Genomic DNA, 24,137 nt, shown 5'->3' on the forward strand with positions numbered 1-24,137 from the left:
AGTAGTCAAAAAGCAAGTTTTTGTTTTCTTCTTCCTACACCCACTTGCAGACTCCAAAGTTCTACATACCATCTGTGCAGCTGGACGCAAAGTAGAGGCAGCACCACATACATCCAACGCTTGCTCCTGAGAACACTGTTCTCTTCATGTCCACATCCTTCTGCTTTCTTTGGAGTGCCTCTTGCTCCCAGCAGCCTCCCAGGTCAGGAGGAGCCCCCACAAAATTCACAACAGGAGATGGAGCTTAGAAAAATTTATTTGCCTTTTTTTAGTAACAGGAACTGCTCATTTACCAGGAAGGATGATGCCGTCATACTGTGAGGGAAACAAAAGACAGGAGCAAGTGAGAATGTACCACCAGGTAGAGGTGCAGTGCTGCTGGGCAGGAAACTGAGGTGCCACATTCACCCCAGGCCAGGCAACAGAGACATGAAACACCAGCTCTCTGCAGCCAGCTGCTTTGGTGCTGCACTGGTGACTTCCAAGGAGGGGACAAGCACTAAACGCTGCTTGGCAGCCCAGAGAAACAAGCAGCCTTCACAGGCAGATCTGACCTAACTACACTCATCCCTTTTACAGTCCAAAGATACGTGTCCTGAAGGAAACTACACCACAGCAAGCAGAACCCCTCTGCAGGAGCAGGCTGGCACCCTCCCTGCACAGGGTACAATAACGTAGGTGTAGGCAGAGCTTCCACACAGACCATCAAACCCCTTGCACCTTTGAAAAAGCACCAACAATTCCCATCTGAGCATTTCCAGCCGAGCACTCAGCATCTTCCATTCACTGCCCAGCCTGGCTCACAGCTGTGCATAAATAAACCCAGACAAACTCCTTTCACTTGGACTACTCCATCCTCCAAGTCCAGCAGCTGAGCTAGGAGCTGTCAGACAAATCCTAACCCTGCCTCACCATTCCCGATCCACACGCATGTTAAACACCTCCAAACAACACCTGAGAGACTTACACAAGAGCTGACACCCCCCAGCTACGCTGCTGCAACTGCTCTTAAGAGTTCAGCACACACAAGAGAGGCATGACCAGCACTTGCACCCTAACACAGCCTCACTGCTGCAGAGCAGCAATAACCAACAATAAACAGTGATCTCCATCTCCTCCTGCCCAGTGACTTGCTCCTTGCACAGAAACTCTTGGGATACAAAATAAAGCTGGACCTTACCTTTTGCTGGAACCAGCGCATGGCTTCTTCCTTCCCAATTCTGTGCTTGGCTCCAATGTTGCCAGTCCTGCGTTTCTTGTCAGCGATGCTGAAACCAGGCCTGCCCAGCACCTGCCCCGAGAGCAGACCCACAGCACTGCTTTATTCTGCTAGTGATTTTCTTACACTTCAGTTTTTTAGGATGGAAGGCTGGAATTTCCACATCAGTAATGTCTCATTCTCCGATTCACATTCAAGACCGAGAATGTTATCCTCAGTGTAAATATAAGACTACAGGGAGAGCCCCTGGGCTGTGCAACTCAGCACAACTGAGTTGGAGAAACTAAAAGGAGTGTGGAAGATCCACACCCAGAGGCTCTAGAGAACAGATCCACTGGCCAGCACTGCTAACAAGGGTGGAACAGCTTCCCTCTGCTTCAGACACTGAATGTGAGGCACAGCACAATGGAACGAATGAGACCCACCAGCCCTCACACAGCAGAGAGCCTTCCAGCAACAGCCATCCTTCTGCCTGCATTCCCAAAGCCCCTGCTGCACCTTCCTCCCCCAGACCCAGCACAGCCTCTTCAGTGCTACTTCAGGAGTAGCAGTACAAGCAGCAGCACTTCCTTCTGAAGAGCCTTTGTGTGATACGTCATAAGCCTGGAATTTTATAGCAGCCCCTCTCAGTTTACATTGGAATTTCTGGGGCATTTTCTATCATCCAGAGCTGGGCAGCAGCTTCATGAGCCAGTTATCATTCTAGGTTCCTTCTAGAGCTTTCACACAAGCCCAGTGGCTGCAAGGAAGCAGGGAATACGCACCACGTAAAAGTCCAAGCCGTAGATACCAATGCTGGGATCGTATTTAATCCCCAGGTCGATGTGCTCCTGGATTCCAAAGCCAAAGTTCCCTGTGTCTGAGAAGTTGTTTTTTCTCAGCTCGTATTCTCGCACCTGCAACAGCGATTGGCAGTCACTATTTCATCACTGACTGCAGAGGCAGCAGTCCTGTGTGTGTCCTACCAACTGCCACCACCCCAACTCACTCACACGCTACTTCATCTTTAGCCCTAAGGTTTTACTCCTGAAGTCTGCTCATAAATCAATGCAGCAGAGACAGAACTCCAAAAGAAAGCAGAAACCACGCCAACTCACTCTTAAAATTGGCTGGAAGAGCAAGCAGAGGAATGGTGCAAACACAGATGTCCGTATCAGGGTGCATCTGTGACTGAGCTGTCACCAGCTCAGCTACAACATTTCAGATCACACATCTCTTCAGCTGGGGCAGAGTCAGTTTTGCTCTTTCCCAAATCAAAGATCCAGACCAGCCAAATTCCTACCTTCAAGCCCTTCTCCAGAATCTCCTCTGCTTTGGCCCCACGAACCGTGCAATGAACAGCAATCTTCTCATTTCTTCTGATTCCAAAGGATCGCACAGTGTATCGTGCTGCAGGCACCAATAACTACACTTAGAGGCTATTCAGAGCATTCCCACCCACGGAATACATAAACAGCTTGAGACCACCAAAGAAATCAATTTAAAGGAAAGAAAAAAGCACCAGAGCACCCTCGGGTTCCCCCCCTGGGGGGGAGGGCTGAGCAGCAGCCCCAGTCTGGAGGCAGAACCGACTCAAGGAAACGACCCCCAGCCCCGGTACGTTTCAGGCTCCCAACTCGCACAGCCCGGCCCCGCTCCAGCCAAACCTCCCCGTCCTGGAGCCCCTTCCCCACAGCCCCACAGCAGCTCAGGGAGAGGCCCCACGGTTGGAGCCGGGCAGCAGCCGCTGCCCCGCAGCCCCGGCACTCGCAGCCTCACCTTTGGAGAAGACGGGGGTCTGGCCCGTCAGCTGCTCCAGCACCTTGGCCGCCCGGGTGAGCCTGTCCCCGCTCTCCCCAACGCAGATATTGAGGCACAGCTTGCGGATGCGCAGCTCCCGCATGGGGTTCTCCTTCTCACCCTGGTCTTGCTGCGGACAAACGATACGGGCGGTAACGGGGGGGTGCCGGGGACGCGGCCGCCCGCTCGCCCCTTAGGCCTGACGAAGCCTCATCCGGCCGCCACCGCCGCCAGGCCGTGGCCTGTCATGGCAGCCGCTTCCCCGGAGCGGCCCATCGGCTCTTCCCTACCCATCCCGGCCGCGCAGCGCTCCCTCCCGGCCTTCCCCGCTCCCTCCCGGTCTCCCCCGCTCCATCCCGCACAGGCGGCGGCCAGGCCGAGCCCCGGCAGGAGCGGATGGCGGCGGATAGAGACAGCGCAGCCCATAGCAGACCCCGCCGCTCACCGCCATGATGGAGGCGGGGAAGAGACAAGTTGCCTGCCGCCGCGGGGTCTTATGGGACGGCGAGTGGCAGCGCCCTCTGGCGGCCGGAGGGCGAGGTGGTGGTGTTGGGGGGGGGGGGGCACCGCCGTGAGCCCCGCCGGAGCCCCGCGGGGGTCGAGGCTCCTCTCCGGGCAGGGAGAAGCCGCAGGGCCCGGGCTGGATCCAAACGCCTCTCGCAGCGGCCACACGCTGAGCTGCACGCCTGCAGCGGGGCTCTCGCTCCGTCCGGATGGCGCTGATAACGCGGGTTGACTCCACAGCCCGTTAAAGTTGTGAAGTAGGTATGCTTTGTTCAGCGCTGAGGTGCATGGGGATCGTTCCTCCAAAGCATGCACCCCCAGGGTCGTTTTTCCTTTACATTTATTCCCTTAAGGCACACATATGCATTAGGTTACTGATACGCCTATACATATTTAGTATCTGTCCCCGCTTCGTATTAAATGAGCTAGAAGGTCCTTTGCGCCTGCGCAGTGCCCCCTCTGCTCATGGGCAGGGGTCTGAAGGTGAAGTAAATGAGTCTTCCTCTTCTTAAACTTTTCATCTTTTAATCTTCGCGCATGGCTTTAGGGTTTGGTCGGTACCTCATCCATAAATCATCAGCTTCTCCCCCTTATCAATAGACCCAGACATTCGCATTTCCTTGTCAATAGCTGCTTATCAGTAGAATCAGGCCTCTGTCTCCTCCCCTTATCAGCAGTCTGTGCCTTGTTCTGCTCAGTAAGCACGATCGGTGCTTACAGCAGGCAATACTTTTGTTTAAGCAAGGGGTTCTTCTCTCTTATACAATCCCCTGTATTGTTCCCTTGTACATTTATTAACCCTGTATCAGCACCAGCCCAAGGCTGCCCCTTCCTTAGCCCCTTCCCCACCTCCGGGGCCGTGCTCGGGGCTGCCCGGTTGGACTCCGTAGGTGCCCTCGCTTGTGCTTTGCCCCTTGGCTTCCAAAGGGCAGCGCCCGAAGGGCCGGGACAGCCCGAACCGCGGCCGGTGCCGGGCTCAGCCACGGGAGGGCAGCAGGAGCCGGGACAGGCCTCGCCCCGCCTCCCCACCGCGTGACCCGCTCCGCCCGGCAGTCATGTGCTCAGCCAAAATGGCGGCGCTCAGCGCGGCGGTGCTGGCGCTGCGCCTGTGCTGCGCGGCTGCCGCCGTCCCCCTCGTTATCTGGCACGGGATGGGTGAGCCGGGGGCGGCGGGGCCGGGGGCGAGCCCCGGGGGAGCTCGCGGTCGCTGCCGTGTCCGGTTCTGGCTCTGCGGAGGCCGGGCTGTGCGCGGAGGCGCGGCGGGGGCCTGCGCCGTGCGGTGACGGGGTGTTGGGGTGTTCCGTTCCGCAGGAGACACTTGCTGCAATCCGCTGAGCATGGGCTACGTTAAAAAACTAGTGGAGAGTAAAATACCAGGGATTTATGTCCTGTCTCTGAAGATCGGGAGCAACCTGGTGCAGGTAAGGAAGTGCTGCCGGTCCTGGTTCTGCGGGGCTGGGTGTGGCAGGTCTGAAGGTGCAGTACCTGCCTCTGATATTATAGACCCATAGAATGGTTTGGGTTGGAAAGGACCTCAAGATCATCCAGTTCCAACCCCCTGCCATGGGCAGGGACACCTCACACTGAACGAGGTCACCCAAGGCTTCATCCAACCTGGCCTTGAACACTGCCAGGGATGGAGCACTCACAACCTCCCTGGGCAACCCATTCCAGTGCCTCAGCACCCTCACAGGAAAGAATTTCCTCCTTAGATCCAATCTAAACTTCCCCTGTTCAGTTTGAACCCGTTACCCCTTGTCCTGTCACTACAGTCCCTGACGAAGAGCCCCTCCCCAGCATCCCTATAGGCCCCCTTCAGACACTGGAAGCTGCTCTGAGGTCTCCACGCAGCTTCTCTTCTCCAGGCTGAACAGCCCCAACTTCCTCAGCCTGTCTTCACGTGATTCCATAAGGATTCCTGTTGTGCTTTCCCTGCTGATCTTCTTTGTGAAGCAAACAGCTTTGACAGGTAGAAACTAAGGAAGTCTTGATCCTGTCTGCAGAAAAGAACTGGGTACAACCAAATCCCAAGTCTAAATTGGATTAATATACAACCCCCCTAATTAGCACTCTGAGCACCCCAGGTAACATGAAGGCATGTGATAAGACAGTGTGCTAGAGCAGAGCTTTATCCCTTACCCCCTTTTTGATTTACAAGCATTTATTCACTGCATATGTTTAGTATAATGAGGATTTATTCTGTGCCTCTGTGGGGGTTTGGCAGTCTTCTGTAGCCCTTTGGGATTTCTTTTGTCTCTCAGGATTCCGGTGCACTGTGTGTTATTTCCTGGGATCTGGAGGAGATGGGTGAAGTCTGGTTTGTGTGGTTTTATCTCCGTGCATGTACAGACACCAAACCTGAAGGGACTTGAATTGCCAAGAAGCCAGGGGAAACGTCACTGTTCCGTATGAGGCAGTTTTGGCAGGCAGAGTAGGAACCGGGCAGGAAGGGGAGTGTCAAAATGAGCATTTCACTTCTGTCGTAGTGGGAAAGTTCAGGTCCTCTTTCAAAAGCCAAACTGGAAGCGCTCTATGAGCCACTGTAGAAGGACGAGTTCCATGTTCTAATCCATCTAATCCCTCAGGATATGGAGAACAGCTTCTTTATGAATGCAAACGACCAGGTGAGAGAGGTGTGCAGCCAGCTGGCAAGGGACCCTCACCTGAAAGGAGGCTACAATTCCATGGGCTTCTCCCAGGGAGGCCAGTTCCTGTGAGTTTACCTTTCTGTTCCCTTTCCGGGGGTTCTGTAGGGTTTGGGGTTCTGATTTAAACCTCTTGTGAAGAACGACACAGACGGAAACGGACAAACCCCTTCCTAAAGGCAGGAGCGCTCCAACGAGGCAAGAACGCGTTTGCCTGGGGCCCTCCTCCACCGGGAAGGGTTCATTCTCTTTGCAAACCTTCCCCACCTGCCCCAGCCCACACGGTGGCAAGCTGAGGGCTGTAGGAAGCTGTGAACCAGCCCCGCTGGCCGGGCACGTGGGGCCAGCTCAGCACCTTCCTCTTTCCACGCAGGCGAGCGGTGGCCCAGAGGTGTCCTTCTCCTCCCATGCTCAATCTGATCTCCATTGGGGGACAGCACCAAGGTAGTGTCCTCTGAAGCACTCACGTCTCCGAAACCACCTTGGGGGGGGGGGGGGGGCTCTTGTTTTTTTACCTCTTCCTAAAATCTGACCATTTTCTTATGAATTGCCCTGTCCCTTTGTTCTCTGAACCTCGCGATCTGCTCGGGCCCCGTTGTTAGCAAACTTTGTTATCTCGTGTCTTGGCCTTGTTTGATTGGCAATGAGAAGGGAGCTTTGTAAGCAGATAATTTATTATCTGCATGGAATTCTATACTTTGGAGTACTCGGGATTAGTTGGGATTAGGCAGAAGAAACTACTAACTAGGGAGCAAAGCCTTGGTGAAACTAAACCTCCTGGGTCCCAGGGGTAGTTTACAATCAGCATGTGGAAGGTTAAAGCTCCAAGGAAAGGGAGGTGCTTTTCGCAGCAGACGGAGGGCGATGTGAGATGGCATTGAAGAGCTCGGCAGTTAGGAGGGGCTGGCAATGAATTTCAGATTCTCTCCCCTGAGGATTTCCAGAGCTTGGGTCTATTTCTTTGTAGCGTAGTGGGAAGAGATGGGGGGAACCATCCCAGACCTGCTGGGAACACAGCCGCCGAGCTGCCTGCTCTTCCTGCCTCTGCTCTCCGGGGCAATACCTTCAGCTCAAGAACCCCCCTCCGTTACCTCTGTAACTGCCAGGGCGGGAGGGCTGCCTGATGCGATTGCAGGATTAAAGGCTACCTGATCCCCTGGGTAATTCCTGCCACTGCTCCCTAAGAGGGTGGTTCTTTACCAGCCAAAGGGATGAAGGGATTTCAGTTACGTGGCTCCGTTCTCCAGGCGTGTACGGCTTTCCACGCTGTCCTGGGGAGAGCTCCCATATCTGTGACTGGATCCGGAAGACGCTGGATCTGGGCGCCTACACACAAGCCGTTCAGGAGCAGTGAGTACAGTGCTCAGGCTGCGGTAGCAGGGCCACGTTAGGAGCTCTGGGTTTGTCTGATCTGTGGTTTCACTCTTTCCCAGCTTGGTACAAGCAGAGTATTGGCATGATCCGCTGAAGGAGGATGACTACAGGAAAAACAGCATCTTTTTGGCTGACATAAACCAGGAGAGGGTGAGGACCGGGGTTTTCCTTTGCAGGTGCAAAGCTGGTTTCCCTGACCTGTCTGTGGGCTCTCCAGTGACTTGGATCTGCTGTTGCTTTCCTCCAGGGCATCAACGAGACGTACAAGAAAAACCTGATGGCTCTGAAGAAGTTCGTGATGGTGAAGTTCCTCAATGATACCATGGTCGACCCCCCGATCTCCGAGGTGAGGCAGGCAGGGTGCTTCTGGGTGCTGCTTCAGTGCTCGGCTCTGGTTTGTCCTTTGGTGGCAGAACCTGAGGTTGCTGAGGCTGAGCCCAACCAGAGGCCTGATACTGCAGGGGCTCCAGCAGGAGCTGGTGAGAGCCTCCTCGTCTCCTGCAATGCCTTCAGTAACCGAGCTCTAATTCCAACAGTGGTTCGGGTTTTACAGAAGCGGCCAAGCCAAGGAGACCGTCCCGCTGAAGGAGACCTCGCTGTACACAGAGGTGCGTTCTGCTGGGGCTGAGGGCTCGCTGCTCTTCACGTTTTATAGCAGCCCGGGGGCCTTGAGGGGCTCTGACCCCCACAGCTCTGCTCTCCTGGGGCACTGCCTCCTCTCTCCAGCACCTCTTTGGGAAGGCATTTCTGTCCAGGCGAGTTTGGGCAGTGGGATTACAGTGGTGGTCTCAGGCTCGTGTTGGGCTCAGGATCCCCTTCTGCACGTGCTGAACACACACTGCTCCTTCCTAAACCTTGCTCTACAGCATCCAAATGCCTTTTTCCCCTCGATGAGGAGGAGCGTTGGAGGGCAGAGGTGGGACCCACCTGAGCCTGGCAGCCGCTGCTGCTGCCACAACACTCCCTGGCCACCAGCACCTTCCTCTGTGCCGGGTGCCCCACAGGAAGGCACCCATGGTCCTGCTTCCCTCCACAGGATCGCCTGGGGCTGCAGGAGATGGACAAGGCAGGGAAGTTGGTGTTCCTGGGGGTGAAGGGGGATCACCTCCACTTCTCCGAAGAGTGGTTCTACACCTCCATCCTCCCCTTCCTCCAGTGAAGCAAAGGGGAGGGCCCTGTGAGAGCACTGGGAGGGGGGGGTTCCACCACTGTAGTTAAAAGCAGCTGCTATGGGGTAATGGCACTTTGTGTGTAGAGCCTGCAAGGATCTGGGGAAGGGGAGGAAGAGGGCCCTTAGCTCAGCAGCTCCAAGGGGCACGGTGGCACCTCTTACTAGGAGACCAGGATTTCTTTGGGTGGAACTGCACTCGCACCTTGGTGCACTGAGCCTTGCCCTGGCTCTGAAGCGCTCTGTCCTGCGTGGGCCTGGGGAAGTCTGCTCCAGAGGTTTCCTCTCCCCTTGCCTGTTCTCCCAGGCCCCAGTGGCAGTATTAACTGAAGGCACTGGTGCAAGAGTTGAGCATCTCGGCAGGATCAGCAGGTAGACCCGTGGCTGTCTGCAGAGGGAAGACATTAGAGCCCATCCTTCAGGACTGGGGCAGGGGGAAAGGGGCAAGTTGAGGTGTTTTGGGGAAAAAGGAGGGGGTTGAATTAAGCAGGTATTAACAGCTTGAAGTTTGCAACTAATGGCACTTTTGTACAGCAATCGGAACCAATAAAACCTTTAACCAACTAAAACCAGGCGAGATTCAGCAAGTACTGTGTGATGGGGGGGGATGACAGGGAAGTCTGTACCTGCCCATGGGGAAAGCATGCAGAGCACGTTGGGCAGCTCGCCCTGTGTGCCCCCAAAGAGCAGACAAGAGGCACTGTAATGAGCAAGTTGGCATTAACTTTATTCTATCTTCTGTATAATCTTAAGTACATAAGAAAGGTTCTTTCCACAAGCCTCAGGAGAAGACGAGTACAAGTCACAGGACAGTCTCAAAATAAAAAAAAAATTGCATATTTTTGTGGGGTTTTTTTGTAAGTTTTGTACTAGAGAAACAGAACATTGACACTTTACAGAGGAAATGCATTTAAGATATGCTTATGCCACCCGAGGCGTTGGAAAAATGAAGGTCAAAGCACGTGCAGCTCCCTTTGTGGGCAGTACAGTACTGTGCCTTGGCTCCAGCGCTGCTCCAGGGCCCTGGAACAGGGGCTGTGGGCTTCCACCAAAGGAAAGAGCCAAGTAACAGGGGCAGGGTGAAAGGATTCGCTGTACGGGGACTGACTGCAGATGAGGAAGAGAGTGAGGAACCGATGGCATCAGCTCACGTACTTCCAGTCCTGCACTACTGACCCTGGGCTGGAAAGGGACAGGCTCGAAGAACTGCCCTGGAAGACTGAACCTGAGTTCAGCTGCTCCGAGAAGGAAGCCCTGGAGTAAAGATTCCCCTGGGAGAGCGAAGAGCTCATGGAATATTGGGTGCTCGGCTCCAAGATACCAGCCAGGCAGCCGGGGGGTAACCGCAGCCCCTGCGCTGCGCTCGTCCTGTGGCACTGGTTAACAGAAAGCCTCCTGACATGGCACAACTGGAAATGCACTGAGCTAACAGGAATGATGAAAGAGAATTGGGGGTGGAATGCTACCAGCCCAGCTCCTCAGCCTTTGGTCCCACAAAACCCATCCCCATAATGCCACCAACTAGTACCTAGAGCTGGAATTAGCAGCCTCCAAGGACCTTCTCAAGACATCCACCATAGCAAGCGGGTCCTCTGGACCATGACAGACACCGTTATTTGTTAAAAAGGGGACAATCATTCCTCTCTCACGTGAAGAGTTTCCTTAAAAGCAACGTAAAAAACCCCAAACACCACCTCCGAAAGCCAAGTGCCAGGACTGGCTGTGAACCTCACCATCAACCTGACTCCATCAATTGGTGCAGTGAGACCAGACAAAGGGGGGGGGGGGGAAAGAATTCACCTTCCTGCTAATAGATGTGGACAGTAACTGACCCAGCACCTACACCAAGCCCCAGGCAGAGGCATCGCAGTGCCGGCAGGCAGCCGTGTCTCTCGGGGGAGAGGAGAAGCAGTTTGAGAGCAGAAAGGTACAAGAAACCTAAAAGAATCATCTGAAAGCAGATCTGTCCCACAGCAGGGCCAGGGGAGGGCGTGAGCCTTGGGGCTTTTGTGCTTAGCCAGCAATTTCCGTCACAGTGGTAACCAACTTCTGACCGTTCCACACTGTCTTGAACTGTTCTGGGACAGGGAATTCAGTCTGCAGGGGAAAAACAGAAACCTGTTGTTAGAAAGCAGTTGATGAAGGAGACCAGGAACTCCTCCCACTGCTTCAGGCATTTGTTCCCTCGGATACTCGCTGTCCCCTCTCCTGTACCACAAATGCTGCCTGTTCTACCCCAAGGAGATCCTAAGGAAGCAGCAGCTCCCACTGCCAGCAAGTATCTTGCTAGAGAGACCAACCAACTTGATTTGGTGGTTTTAACGTCAGATCATCCACAACCTCCACGATCAAGAGCCTGGAATTGTCCTTCCAGACCTCGCTGCAAGAGGTCTCGAAGGGGGCTCAGAACACTCATCCTGCCCCGCGTGACCCCAGACCTCAATCCTGACACTTACAAAGTCCCCACCCTCGGTGGGAATAAGGACATTCATCTCGGATGACTTGGCACTGACGATCTCGCAGTCTAGGGAGCTCTTGCTCAGATACACGTGGCAACCGTCGGTCTTGTTGATGGAAATCGTTGGCACTTTACCCATTACCTGGCGGTGGGCAAAGCAGCAGTTAGAGGAGCGGTACCTGCACGCAGGCCACCACAATGTTCTCCTTTTGCCCTTGCCTTCAAGGCAAGAGGTTTGAGCCCAACTCTGGATGAAACCTCTGGCAAAAAAATCCAGAGTTACTTCTCGGTTTGGTCTCTAGAACAAGCTACAGGGAGCACCGGGCACGTCCCAGATCAGACACCAAAACCGGGATCAGAACAGGCTCTCCCGCTTTGGCAGCCCTCCTGTGCTGCCCGCCTCGCAGGGACTCAGCTTCTAACCAGAGCCCTGAAGCAGCTCAGTGAGGCACATTTCAGCCCTTTCCTAAGGGCTGGGCAAGCACCAGCATGTTCCTGTTCTGGAAGTAAAGCTACTCGAGGAGGCAGATGCTACAGGCGCCGGTTTGACCGCACAAGGCTCACGCTGCAGGCAGAGAACAGGTCGCAGGCACTCACCTGAACTTTGATGTCCCTGCTGTTTATGATCTCTACGATGCCCACCACGTCATCAAAGACCAGCCCTAGCTTCTTACAGTTATCTGCAAAGACAACACGGAGGAAGCCACAAGAAGGTTATGGAGGCTCACAGCAGCTGGCAGCAGCAGCAGCTCCTCCCGGGCCTTCTCCACTTACCGAGGGTGATGGAGTTGATCTTGCCTTTGATTTGGAGCGTGCTATTTGTGCACTTGAAAACGTACGCTACCTGCTTCAGCTCTGTGTCGCTGATTACCAGGTTAGTGGCATTCTCCTGGTTTTCCTGAAGAGGCAGGGAAGCACACTGTATTTCCTGAATGCAGACCAGCTGCTCCATGGGAAGAGCAGGGCAGTGCAGGCCCCTCAGGAGACCCTCCTCCTCCCCAGCTGCACAGCTCCCGTCCCTGCCACCCGCTCATGCACTCACCACTCTCCACTTTTTGCCCTCTAATTCTAGCAGTGCAGGTGCCTTTGGAGAGGTTTTTGGGGCGGGATTAGCATTACAGGCTGGTTTGGGAGCAGTGAAAGGTTTGGGTCCACTTCTCACAGGCCCCCCTTGGTTCTTCAGGGCTGGATTCTTGTGGGTTTTCATGTCATCTGAAACGTGTCTTAAGCCTGCAAGAGAAGTCACACCTGAGGTCCGGGCTCCTCCAGCCAAGGGTGCAGTTTCACGCACACATGGGTGATTGCAGCGATCCCCACAGTTCCACTGTCAAAATGCAAATGGAACTGGATGATCTTAAGGTCCTTTCCAACCCAAACCATTCGGTGATTCTGTGATTATTGAGACTGGGCCTAAGTTGAGGCCAAGCGCGCGTGGCAGCAGTGAAAGAGGGAGCAAGAAAACCGCGGCACTATTGATGAGAACACAACAGAAGGCGCCAGCGCTTCCACTTCTGCAGGCAAACCCCCTCAGCCAGGCACCTCACTGCCGTTTCTGACCGTCCCCATGCACTGAGCAGCTAACACAAACAGGGAATGAGCTCTGTGAGGATGTGAACGGGTGCAGAACTGCACCTTCTGTACTGGCAACGTGCAGGAAACTCTTTCCATTCCAGCCAGGGATTAATCTCTCGCCACACGTGACAGATGAGGCTGAGAGTTCCTACATGTACTCCCTCTGGCCCTGTGAGCTGCTTCAGGGGCTCCCAGCCTCTGCTCTGAGCAGATGGCCCCTTGTTTTGAGCAGGTGCCTTGAGGGAGAGCAGCAGAACAAGGCCTCACAGCACAGGCACCCTGGCTCGTGCCTGCCCTCCCTTGGGTCCCTGCTTCACCTACCAGAGGTGATGCCTTCGCCCCGGTTGATCTGGGCAAACAACGCGGAGCGGGAGGCAGCGTCGTCAGCGCTGGAGCCGCTGGGGGCAGGAGCAGGAGGTGGAGGAGGACCCGGGGGGGGAGGCGCAGCCCCCGCGGGGGGAGCAGACGGTGACTTGCTCCCTTCCGTGGCTACAGGACCCTGCAAGAGGCCAGAAGAGGAAAGGCAATGGCACAAGTTCCGTGCCTGCTGCGGCAACCCTGCAATCCTCCTCTCGGAGGCTCCTGTGGACGCGGCACTCACCGTTTTGCTCCAGGTCAGCCCCGTGGTGTGAAACTCTTTGATATAAGCCTGCAGCTCTGTCCAGATGCTCAGATAAGCTTTCACCCAGTCCACGTGCTTTTTATCTCTGAGGACACAAGGAGATCGTGAGGAGAGATCAGGTTCCATTTGCCATCAAAACCCAAGGACTACAAATAGCTCTTTACATCCCTCCACCTCTCAGCTACAGGCAGGACCCAGCCGGGCCAGCCCAGCAGCTCACACCTCCAGCACTGCGCTCTAGCTTCAGCATTCACCCTGCTCCTGCAGGCAGGAGGCCGCAGGCTGCTCTGCACAGAGACCATTTTAACTGAGGAGTCCGGTGCTTCCAACAGGACCCATCCCCAACGTGCTGCCCTGGGAAACAACTCAGTGACGGGACTGCTGAGCCAGGAGCAGCGACACAGAGATTCCAGCTACAACATGAATACAAGGAACCTTGTCCCTAGGGATCAGGAAAGAACAGCTAAGTGAGGCTCTATAAATATACCCTGCCTTTAAAAAGAAGAACGAATCCAGGACCAAGGCAGCTGTGGTTGGATACTGGAGCAGCCCCTACATACCCAGTTCGTTGTGTTCAATGGCATCTTTAAGGAGGAAGGTGAACTTACACATCCTTGTACTCCTTGAGGATCCGGTTGGTATAAAACATGGCAGCATCGGTCATTTCCTTCACATAAGGGCCAGGCTTTGGAGCCTAGAGAAGAATGAACACATTGGCACGGAACAGCTGACCAGGGAGCCGGACTTCTCCCACCAGCCCAAGGAAACCACTTCCTGCTGGAATTCTCACCATGGCCACCCAGCCCAGGGCAGGGATGCTCTCGCTGACGGCTGATAAGTGGTTGAAGAGTTTGCTCCCCCGGTTCTTCTCCCTGAAGTTCTGCACCACCTGGATTTGCTCCGAAATCGGTTTCAGAAGCGATGAGAATGCATCCTGCAGGACAGGAGGGACAATGAGAACATTACTATTGCTCTGAATGGGTTGCTCTGCTCAGATGATGGTTACCCAGGAAGACTCCGACTGATACAGCTCTGGTCCAGGCTCGGCCCTCCCTATGAGCTGCGCTCAGCCCCACAGCCTCGCTCCTCCAGGGCTGAAGTCATAGCTCCCAACTGGATTGGTACAATGGGAGTACGCCAAGAACCGTGACTCATGTTCCATCCAAGAGACACTGACAAAGCCTGTTAGTAACGAGGACAGAAATAGCATTTGCCTTTCCTGGGTTCTTTTGTTCCAAGAGAGTTTGTCAAAGTTTTCCTCTCCTTTAGAAGCCCTCAGACACAGAGGTCCAAGGCAGGATCTTGCTGTTGGGGATCTGCAGCCTGCACGACAACGGGAGTCGCGCCATTTCTCAAGTCACCCCATCAAGCTGGACTTCAGGATTGAAGCCAGTGCTCCTCAAGTCACTCCAAGCCTTTAATATCTGGATGACAAGAACTGTGTCTGTGTGGTGTTCACCTGCAATATTGACCGGGTGCGCTTGGAAGTCTGAGGGCAGAGCAGCCAGTTACGGATTTCCAGAGATGCTTCCTGGGCATCTTTGCTCTTCTTTAAGATCACGAAGTCTCCTGCTGGTGGCAGCAGTGAGGGACCAGTCTGGGCAAAACTTGCTTTTCAAAGCCTTGGCTTTTGCTTTTGCTGTCCCCTTCCACTGTTTCCATGCAAAGAGAGGTTCTGAGCACCAGTGGCCAGGCTCCACTTCCCGAAGCTCCAGCCCAACACCACTGTCAAACAACAGGATGGGCAAATTCTCCACCACAAACAATGCCAGTTCATACATTTTGCATTTGCCCTCACTTGCAGCACTGGACACAGTTCTGGTGTCCTCAACATAACAAGGACATGGAGCTGTTGGAACAAGTCCAGAGGAGGCCACGAGGATGCTCAGGGGACTGGAGCACCTCCTGTATGGAGCCAGGCTGAGAACACTGGGGCTGCTCAGCCTGGAGAAGAGAAGCTGCGTGGAGACCTCAGAGCAGCTTCCAGTGTCTGAAGGGGGCCTAAGGGGATGCTGGGGAGGGACTCTTCATTAGGGACTGTAGCGACAGGACAAGGGGTAACGGGTTAAAACTGAAACAGGGGAAGTTTAGATTGGATGTAAGGAAGAAGTTCTTTACTGTGAGGGTGCTGAGGCACTGGAATGGGTTGCCCAGGGAAGCTGTGAGTGCTCCATCCCTGGCAGTGTTCAAGGCCAGGTTGGACAGAGCCTTGGGTGACCTGGTTTAGTGTGAGGTGTCCCTGCCCATGGCAGGGGTTGGAACTGGATGATGTTAAGGTCCTTTCCAACCCTGACTATTCTATGATTCTGTGATTCAATCTGACTGCTCCAGAAGTGACGAGGCTCCTGCAAACCAACCTGCACAAAACCCTGCACTAGATTAAGCTTGTGCTTGCTTCATAATCCCTGATTTAAACAAGGTGTCAGTGGCATTTGTAAGCAGATTCTCAGCCCAGAGGCTATGCAGAGCGGCGCCCCAGCAAGCCTGGTGAAAGAGAAGCACCCTCTAGCACTGAGTTTGGGGAAAGAGATGCAGATGGGTTTCACAGGGAATAGAAAAGTAGCACAGAAATCCAGCTACCAGTGTAACAGAAGCCATCACTGAGCCAGATCATAACTGCCAAGAAAAGCAAGGTGGGATCCTGTTGCTCAGGATAAACAGTGCTCAGCAGGGAAAAGCCAATGCATTTGGGATCAGATTCTCAGGCATGCATCCTGCTGAGAAGCAGCAGCCCAGGGTATAGTGTTAAATTACTTGCTAAGGACAAATCGATTCTAAAAGCCCAGCTACTCAGAGGCCATTCAATAGAAACAAGCGTCTTGTTATCCTTCAGGATCACATAATGAAAAGCACACTCTACACAAATCCCCCCATGGCTCCTGGCCCAGACAAGTGTCTGTCTGCAGCCTGCATCTCAGGGAACAGCGACTGTGCGGTGCTGGTGCCAGGTGCCACTGGAGACAGGCATCACGAGACGATGCTCGGAGGCTGCTCAGCTACAGGAACCTTGTTGCTCCAGCGCCTGGAAAATGCCAGGTCTGCAGCTCCCAGAATGAACCTCAGGAATTCTGCTCAGCGGCGGTGAGCATCCGGAACAGTTCTTGCTTTCAGCGAGTGCCGCCTCATGCTGCGAGCGTCTCCAGCCCTCCTCCAGTTCCCCTTTTGGAGCAGCCGTAACGGCCCAGGTTCCCCTATGCTTGCAGCCGTCCCCAGCTCCGAGGTAAGAGCATACAGGGTTTATGAGAAGTGATTTCCCACTCTTACCTCTGTCGGCTGCTGATGTTGAGATGCCATCACCAGGAGAGCCCTCTCGCTCATCAAACCCGCATGAACCATCTCAGCCTAAGAACAGAGAGAAACATGAGGGAGCTTCCCTTGTATGCAGCGTAGCGCTGGGCCATTCAAGCTCCTGCTGCCCCCACCTCCTAGTCTGTAAGAAAGCAGCTCACTGGAGTCAAAGCATATATTCATGGAGACGCCCATCCTCAGAGTGCAATAGCTCCCAGGCTGGGTAGTTTACAGGCCTCTTTTAAAGGCATGGACTCTAAAGAGGGCTAGACATCTAACTACCAAAGGTTGCAAGGAGAAGGCTTTATTCATCATGTGTATGTCAGGAGAAATCTGCTAGAGGTTATCTGGGCATCTGCATCTGCCCTGAATCCCCAAGGATTATAAACATCCTAGAACACAGCACCAAAGGAATGTTTATAGCGTTGTCAGCAAACACTGACAGCACATTTGGCCCGTAACAGCCCTGGAGGACAAGCAGCACCTATTTGAAGCAGAGAGAGAACACGAGTCCTTACATGCTTCTGCACATCCCCACCAACTTCTTTGCTGATCTTGATGTATTCGGCTACTGGGCCAGCCAGGAGGGCATCGAACGCCTGCACGTACTGAGCCACTCCTGCAGAGAAGGAACCAGAGCACAGGTATCAGCGAGAGGCAGCGGGTGGGCTCCTGGGCTGAACCTTACCCAGCTCCCATCACCCACAGGCAGGGCTCAGGGTGAAGCACGCAGCTGAGCGAGGGGAGCTGCAGACGCAGGAAGTCCTTATCTTGGCAGCACCGTAACCGCAGCAGGATCTGCTGCATAACTCAGTTCCCCTCTGCACAGGCAGCCTATCCAACAGCCGCTGCACAGGCAGCCCATCCAACAGCCCCTGCACACCCAGCCCATCCAACAGCCCCCGCACACCCAGCCCATCCAACAGCCCCTGCAAACCCAGCCCATCCAACAGCCGCTGCACAGGCAGCCTATCCAACAGCCCCTGCACACCCAGCCCACCCAACAGCCCCTGCACACCCAGCCCATCCAACAGCCCCTGCACACCCAGCCCACCCAACAGCCCCTGCACACCCAGCCCATCCAACAGCCCCTGCACACCCAGCCCACCCAACAGCCCCGCACACCCAGCCCACCCAACAGCCCCCGCACACCCAGCCCACCCAACAGCCCCGCACACCCAGCCCATCCAACAGCCCCTGTACACCCAGCCCATCCAACAGCCCCTGCACACCCAGCCCATCCAACAGCCCCTGCAAACCCAGCCCACCCAACAGCCCCGGCACACCCAGCCCACCCAACAGCCCCTGCACACCCAGCCCATCCAACAGCCCCTGCAAACCCAGCCCACCCAACAGCCCCTGCACACCCAGCCCATCCAACAGCCCCTGCACACCCAGCCCATCCAACAGCCCCCGCACACCCAGCCCATCCAACAGCCCCTGCAAACCCAGCCCATCCAACAGCCGCTGCACAGGCAGCCTATCCAACAGCCCCTGCACACCCAGCCCACCCAACAGCCCCTGCACACCCAGCCCATCCAACAGCCCCTGCACACCCAGCCCACCCAACAGCCCCTGCACACCCAGCCCATCCAACAGCCCCTGCACACCCAGCCCACCCAACAGCCCCGCACACCCAGCCCACCCAACAGCCCCCGCACACCCAGCCCACCCAACAGCCCCGCACACCCAGCCCATCCAACAGCCCCTGCACACCCAGCCCATCCAACAGCCCCTGCACACCCAGCCCACCCAACAGCCCCTGCACACCCAGCCCATCCAACAGCCCCTGCAAACCCAGCCCACCCAACAGCCCCTGCACAAGCACTGCAACAGCCACTGCTGATGTTCGACCCTGCCACAGCTCCCAGCTGACACTTCAGCACAGGGACTCCCATGGGGTGATGCCGTCGGGGAGGTGCTGAGGGCCTTACCTTTGGAAGAGCCATCTCCACACATGCCAGGCCCTTGGCACACCGTCTCCAGGCGCTCCACAGCCTTCTCCAACCGTTCCACCAGTCTTTCCATATCTATCACTGTCCACAACCTGCGCAGGCAGAGCACAATTGTTCGCACCCTCTGAAGTATGCAGCTCAGATGCCAAACGTGGAAGAGGGTTTTTATCAGCTGCTCTGGTGCAAGCTCTACCAGTTCCAGCAGGGTAATTTCTACCTAGCCCTGCATCCCAGGGACAGACACCAGGGTACCCTCATGGTAGCAAGGACATTTGGATTACCCAAAAGCCACCCACAGAGCTACTTTTTATTGCCACAGCCACTCCTTACTGGTCACACAGTTCCTATTCCAGTCACTGAAAGACCTTTTTGCACATATAAGGATACAAAACTTCCAGCTTCTAACCTTATATTGACACCGCTCAATAAACCAAAGGTGTGCTCGGGATCTCGCTGCAGTCAGCACTTAGCCAAAGCCCAGCTGTGACCACAGAGCACAACAACTGCTTCGCTGGGAGCTCAGAGGCTTCAGGTTAGAAGTGGGGGGGCTTCATTCTGCAAAGGCACCTGCAGGGACCTCCTGCAGCCCTGAACTGCTCCAAGGAACATCTCTAACTTTGGCGTCACCTCAGTGCAGGCCAGCAGCGAGCTCAAGGAGCCTCCCTGGCACTCGCTGCCATGTGCAGCTGCAGCAGTGAAGGCGGCAGAGCTGCCTCTGCCACAATGGGCCCCTGTTCCTCCTCCCCCTCCGCAGGCAGTGCTGAAGCACAGAGCCTCCTCTGCAGGCGCTGCACAGGAAGGAGGTTGAGGGGTGCGAGCCCTTCGCAGCCTCTCATCCGGAGAGGGCTGAAGTCACAAACTTGCCATTCGCTACCGCTCTGCAGAGCCTCTGCACCAAGGAGCAGGAGAAGCCACGCTCCAGGCGCACTCATGCACGGGGAATGCAGGGAGGCAGGCAGCAAGTCACCAATCCCATTTCCGTCTTATCACCGCTCACCGAAAGGCTTTTACAACGTGAATCACAATTATGGCCTGGCCACAGCTTCCTTCTTACTGCAAGAGCCTGCAAAAGCCCAAAACCCCGCCTGGAGGAGCACGGCCCTCCCAGCATACCCAAAAAGGGAGGCAGGGTTTGCCCTGCTCCCTGCCTGAACTGATGCAAGCTCTCCCTCGGAAACGCAAGCTGAACTTCTAGGGAGGCTCTTGCTTTTGCTCATGAGCCCTCTCGGCCCTGCTCCAGAGTTCTCACCCCGCTTCCAGAGGATGTGGGGCTGATCCAGCGTTAGTCACTGATGCCACAAGACAAACAAGGCCGTTTCCACCCTGCTCTCGTCTGCTCACGTCAGAAGCAGCAGCGCTGCTGGGGGATGGGGGGAGATGAGAGATGCCACCCCCCTTTCCAAGAGGAAGAGCGCGGTTTCCTCCTCTGCGCAAGAGTGAGCCAGAGGACGCGCTCTGCATGGAGCTGCACAGAAGTGACCGGATGGCTTCCAGGCACAGAGAAAGTTCAGAGAGGCCACAACTTGTGGGCAGTCACCCAGGTAATGACCAGCCATGAATGCCTCCTTCCTTCGGAACCCTGTGCTCCTGATCGCAGGCGCATCGGTGCTGCCGCAGCCGAGGACGCTGCATCCAGAATGGGGCTCACGTCTCCAAGTGGGAGCGCAGCCAAGAGCAGGGCTCTGCCTCCCCCGCTCCCAGCACACCAGAAAAAGGGTGGTTTCCCCCCGCACCCAGAGAGCCACCTGTTAAGGAAATGCTTCGAGAAAGCACTGAGGGAAAGGGGTGCAAATGGGAGTCCAGGAAGGGCACCAGGTTTATGGAGCACTGGGCAGCCAAGGCTGCTGTTCTGCACCACCGATCCCCAGCACATTCCACATGAGGCTCTAATCTGATCAGCCCCATTACCGAGTCACAAACTGCATTGCAAATCAGGATTACGAACCAGAAAGTCCAGATGGAAAGCTGCTTCCTACCCGCAGCAATAAAACACGCTGCAGCGAGGAGCGTATCGCACCCGTTCTGGATGCGCTGTCGGGATTAATGTCCTTCTGCAAGAAAGCGGTCCTTGAGATGCAGGTTCCTTGCCGTTTGACACAGCCTTCCTGGGTTTTCCTGACAGAAGGCACGAGCTTGCATTGCTCAACACCAGCTCTGTGTACCTGATGCTATCTGCCAGACGGTGAACTCCTTTTCCTTTCTGTTTAATGGGCAGCATTAGGACAACTCACAAGATAAATCACTCGGTAAACTGGCAGCAAACCCAGAACTAACTGCAAGCAGCACAAAGTCCTCGAGCAGGCAGCTCTATCTTGGCTCCTCCTTGCTAACACTACCTTGACTCACCTTTGCTATGCCCTTTCCCCCGTGGATGCAGCTTTCTGCTACCTACACACCCCTATGGAGTGAAATAAAGAGATCCAGTTGTACCTAACCTCAGCAGCCAGAGTTTGCAGCCCAGAGAGGTTAACATTTAGCTAGGGAAAGATCACAGGGCAGACCTGCCTGTGCTCCTCTAAACAGTGTTGTGTCTATCGATCACTTTGAATGCAAGGTAACTGGTCAGTAACGACACGCTGCCTTTGGGGCTCTCAGTACAGTGCACATCATCGGTTCCCATCTGCCTTCTTTAAAGAGGAAGCTGAGACACAGGTCACTGAAGCCTCATTTTTGCTCAGCACATCATCCCATGCTCAGGAGGAAAGAGAAAGGCCTTCAAGCTTCACCACGCTGCCAGGAGACAGCAGTGGGGCCGAGAGGAAGCTCTCCCTTTCAGGACTGTAACGCAGGACTTAATCTAGGTCTGGTTTAAAGTCAATTGAACTTTTGATTACCAGTGGAGCGAAAGCTATGGACTCACAGCAGACACGTGTCACAACGCGCCAGAAAGCCCATTTGTTTTCCTAGCACATTAGGTTAATTTATTACCTCGCCTTTATCTCTGTCAAAGCTTGGGAACGTGGGTTTGAGCATCCTGTACCACAAACAGGCTTTTATCCACGACTGCACTCTGACCATCAGAGTAATGAAGGGAAGGTACCAGGTACCCAGAGCAGACCCTGCACAACAGCACAGTAAGAGGAGCTTCCTGCTTGGAGAACATCAAGGAGCCGGCACATCCAAAGACTCCTCAGAGCAGTGAGCAAGTTCACACCAAACAGGCAGAAAGGAAATGCCTCCGGTTGCCTGGGAGAGCGCATGAACCCCAGCCCTCCCCTAGGCATTCTGGAAGGCACCGATAGCAGCTTCACAGCCGAAGCCAGCCCAACCTACGCCTCTGCTCAGATTGAGCGTTTGTGCAGCCCAGCACACGCTGTCAGCAGCACGAAATCTACATCAGCTGCTTCCTGTTTCGACAGGCAAAAGACAGGATAGAGATGGGACAACTAAATTAGGCACATACCACAGTTTATTTCGGAGCTGACACTGGGATATCTCAGGGGATCAGCAACCGGGTGATTTCCAACGTTTCTCTCTTCCGAAAGCCCAAAGAATTCCTTTTTAAACAGTGCAGCTCATTAAGTAAGGAATTACTTGCAACGAGACAGGACTCAACTGCCTGGATTTGGTCGGTTGACAGGACCAGCCACGAGCACAGGACAGCTACTGCCATCCCAGCGGCTGCCAGGGCAGAGCTCTGCTGCCTGCAGCACACTTGTGACACTGCTCCAGAGCCACGGTGGCTGCGTCTGGTATTCCACAGCTACTTTATTTAGAAACACAAAAGCGCTTAAAGAAAATAGCACAGTCCGTCTGGACCTTCTTTAACTCCCCCCAAAACCAAATCCTGCCCAAGTCACTAAAACTGGGATTTGGGATTTCGACTCAAACATTAGGAGATGGTTAAAGCATCGTTAGAGCAAGCACAAGGGCTCCTTTTGCATCCCAATGATACAAAATGGGAGGCTTGCACTTGCCGGAATCCCCTCATTCCCATTCCCTGTCAGCCCAATGAATCCACCAAGGAAGTAACTGAGGATCCTGGATCTAAGCTAGAGTGGACACGGTACCAAGCTCCATGTCAGGAATCCCGAGGCATCCGAACGTTGGGAGCATCCCTCCCGAGCGCAATGCTCGGGCTTGGCTGGACTTTGCTACATAAACAACAGGGGGATTTTTGGCTTTCAGAAAGCTCAGGAATACTGCACGGACACAAGGGTCGCCTCAGGAAAAGGCAAGGAACACAGCAGCTTCTCGATGCCACAGATTCCCGGTTTTAGTGACATCGACAGCCCAGGCCTCGGGGACTGCAGACCCCGACACGCAAAACCCCATGACCTGAAGCACGAAATATCCATGTGATTCTTCCCACTTCGCTATCCCAAGAACCAGCGCAATCGCACGTTTACCCCGGCCTAACCGCAACCCGAATGCAAAAGACGGCAAAGCAGCAGCAACAGGCCGAGGACTGGAGCTCCCCGCGGGCCAGCAGACACCCGGTGTCCGGGGACATCCATGCTCCGGGCTCCAGCAAACCCACCGCCCTGCAACGAGCGGGACACCGCATCCGAGCGCACACGGCTCCCGGCCGGACCCACAGCGGCCCGGGACCCGCCCCATCGCCGGGGTCGAGCGGCCTCGCAGAGCTCGGAACCCCGCTGCAGGATGCGGGCGGGGGCACCCCAGGGCCGGGCCCCCCCCGCCCCGGCCACCAAATGAACCCGGAACCGAGGCGGGTACCGGAGCCCCGCAGCCGGGCCGGGCCCCCCCGGCCCCAGCGCCCGCGGAGCGGCCCCGGCGGAGCGGGCCCCGCGGCCCGGCCTCACCTCTGCTCCCTCCGCGATCCCGCTCCGCCGCCGCCGCCGCCGCCCCGGCGCCGCCCAGCACCCCCCGCGCCCCGCCGCTTCCGGCCCCCGCCCCGCGCACCGGAAGTGCGCAAGGCGCGGCGCGGTGCCGGCGGGGCTGAGCTTCGGCCGGACACCGCCTTGCGATTGGTGGGAAGGGCTGTGGGCGGGGCCAGAGAAGGCGAGGGGTGTGGTTAAGGGGGCGGGGCCTTGTTTGGGGGCGGGGCCAAGTGGGAGCTGCCTCGGGATGGGGGGGGGGGCCGAATGGGGCCCGAGGGCACGGGGAGGGGCTGAGGGGGGTGCCCCCGGCCCCGCAGAGGGGCTGTGACCCCCATCGGGGACAGCCGGGCAGGCAGCGGGAGGGGCTATCGGGGTCCTCGGCGTGCCCGGGACCCCCGAGAGGGGCCGGGGGTGTTCCGGGGTGCTGGACGCTGGTGCTGTGCGCAGGAGGCGGCTGCCGTCGCTGCTCTGTGCAGCAGAGATGCTTCTGCTGTTGGTGTGTGCTGGCTCGTCCCGGGCATCAAAGCCTCCTTACAGGGCTCCGGTGCTTAGGGATAGGGAGCACTTTGTGCTCAGACCCTCTTTGACCCGAGGGGCTCAGAGCGCTCAGCACGGGGTGGGTAAATGTTGGTGTTGTCCCGGCTTTGTTGCTGGAGAGACCGAGACCAGGGCGGTCAAGGGCAAAACAACCGGGAGCCAGGCGGAGGTCCCTGGGGCCAGCGCTGGGTTCTCCCCACGCAACGCCCCGCGGCTGCTTCCACCCTCAGGG

General features: G+C 55.8%; 3 protein-coding genes across 4 annotated transcripts; 1 reads left to right on the forward strand and 2 right to left on the reverse strand.

Moving 5' to 3' along the window:
* Window positions 1-238: 238 nt before the first annotated feature.
* Window positions 239-3,746, reverse strand: RPL11 (ribosomal protein L11). Its single transcript, XM_065697946.1, has 6 exons — window positions 3,444-3,746; window positions 2,978-3,128; window positions 2,502-2,608; window positions 1,984-2,115; window positions 1,181-1,291; window positions 239-315 (listed from the first exon to the last, which is right to left on the reverse strand). The coding sequence occupies exons 1-6, from the start codon at window positions 3,447-3,449 to the stop codon at window positions 286-288; spliced, it is 537 nt and encodes a 178-aa protein (XP_065554018.1). The 5' UTR covers window positions 3,450-3,746; the 3' UTR covers window positions 239-285.
* A 792-nt stretch (window positions 3,747-4,538) lies between these two features.
* PPT1 (palmitoyl-protein thioesterase 1) lies at window positions 4,539-9,258 on the forward strand. The gene is made up of 9 exons (XM_065697940.1): window positions 4,539-4,657; window positions 4,814-4,923; window positions 6,088-6,215; window positions 6,521-6,591; window positions 7,395-7,497; window positions 7,581-7,671; window positions 7,769-7,867; window positions 8,058-8,129; window positions 8,558-9,258. Exons 1-9 carry the CDS (start codon window positions 4,558-4,560, stop codon window positions 8,678-8,680), a joined length of 897 nt encoding a protein of 298 aa, XP_065554012.1. The 5' UTR covers window positions 4,539-4,557; the 3' UTR covers window positions 8,681-9,258.
* Window positions 9,259-9,392: 134 nt separating this feature from the next.
* Window positions 9,393-23,428, reverse strand: CAP1 (cyclase associated actin cytoskeleton regulatory protein 1). Of its 2 annotated transcripts, none has more exons than XM_065697935.1 (13): window positions 23,351-23,428; window positions 18,564-18,676; window positions 17,148-17,248; window positions 16,606-16,683; window positions 14,132-14,275; window positions 13,950-14,035; window positions 13,321-13,426; window positions 13,041-13,218; window positions 12,190-12,377; window positions 11,922-12,045; window positions 11,745-11,827; window positions 11,146-11,289; window positions 9,393-10,786 (listed from the first exon to the last, which is right to left on the reverse strand). In XM_065697935.1, exons 2-13 carry the CDS (start codon window positions 18,655-18,657, stop codon window positions 10,703-10,705), a joined length of 1,410 nt encoding a protein of 469 aa, XP_065554007.1. In that variant the 5' UTR covers window positions 18,658-18,676; window positions 23,351-23,428; the 3' UTR covers window positions 9,393-10,702. The 2 variants fall into 2 exon arrangements, with proteins under 2 accessions (XP_065554007.1, XP_065554006.1); XM_065697934.1 differs by lacking the exon at window positions 23,351-23,428 and adding an exon at window positions 19,834-20,060.
* Between the last annotated feature and the right edge of the window lie 709 nt (window positions 23,429-24,137).

Source organism: Lathamus discolor, chromosome 18 (genome assembly GCF_037157495.1).
Source record: "Lathamus discolor isolate bLatDis1 chromosome 18, bLatDis1.hap1, whole genome shotgun sequence".
In the NCBI taxonomy this organism is placed as follows: Eukaryota; Metazoa; Chordata; class Aves; order Psittaciformes; family Psittacidae; genus Lathamus; species Lathamus discolor.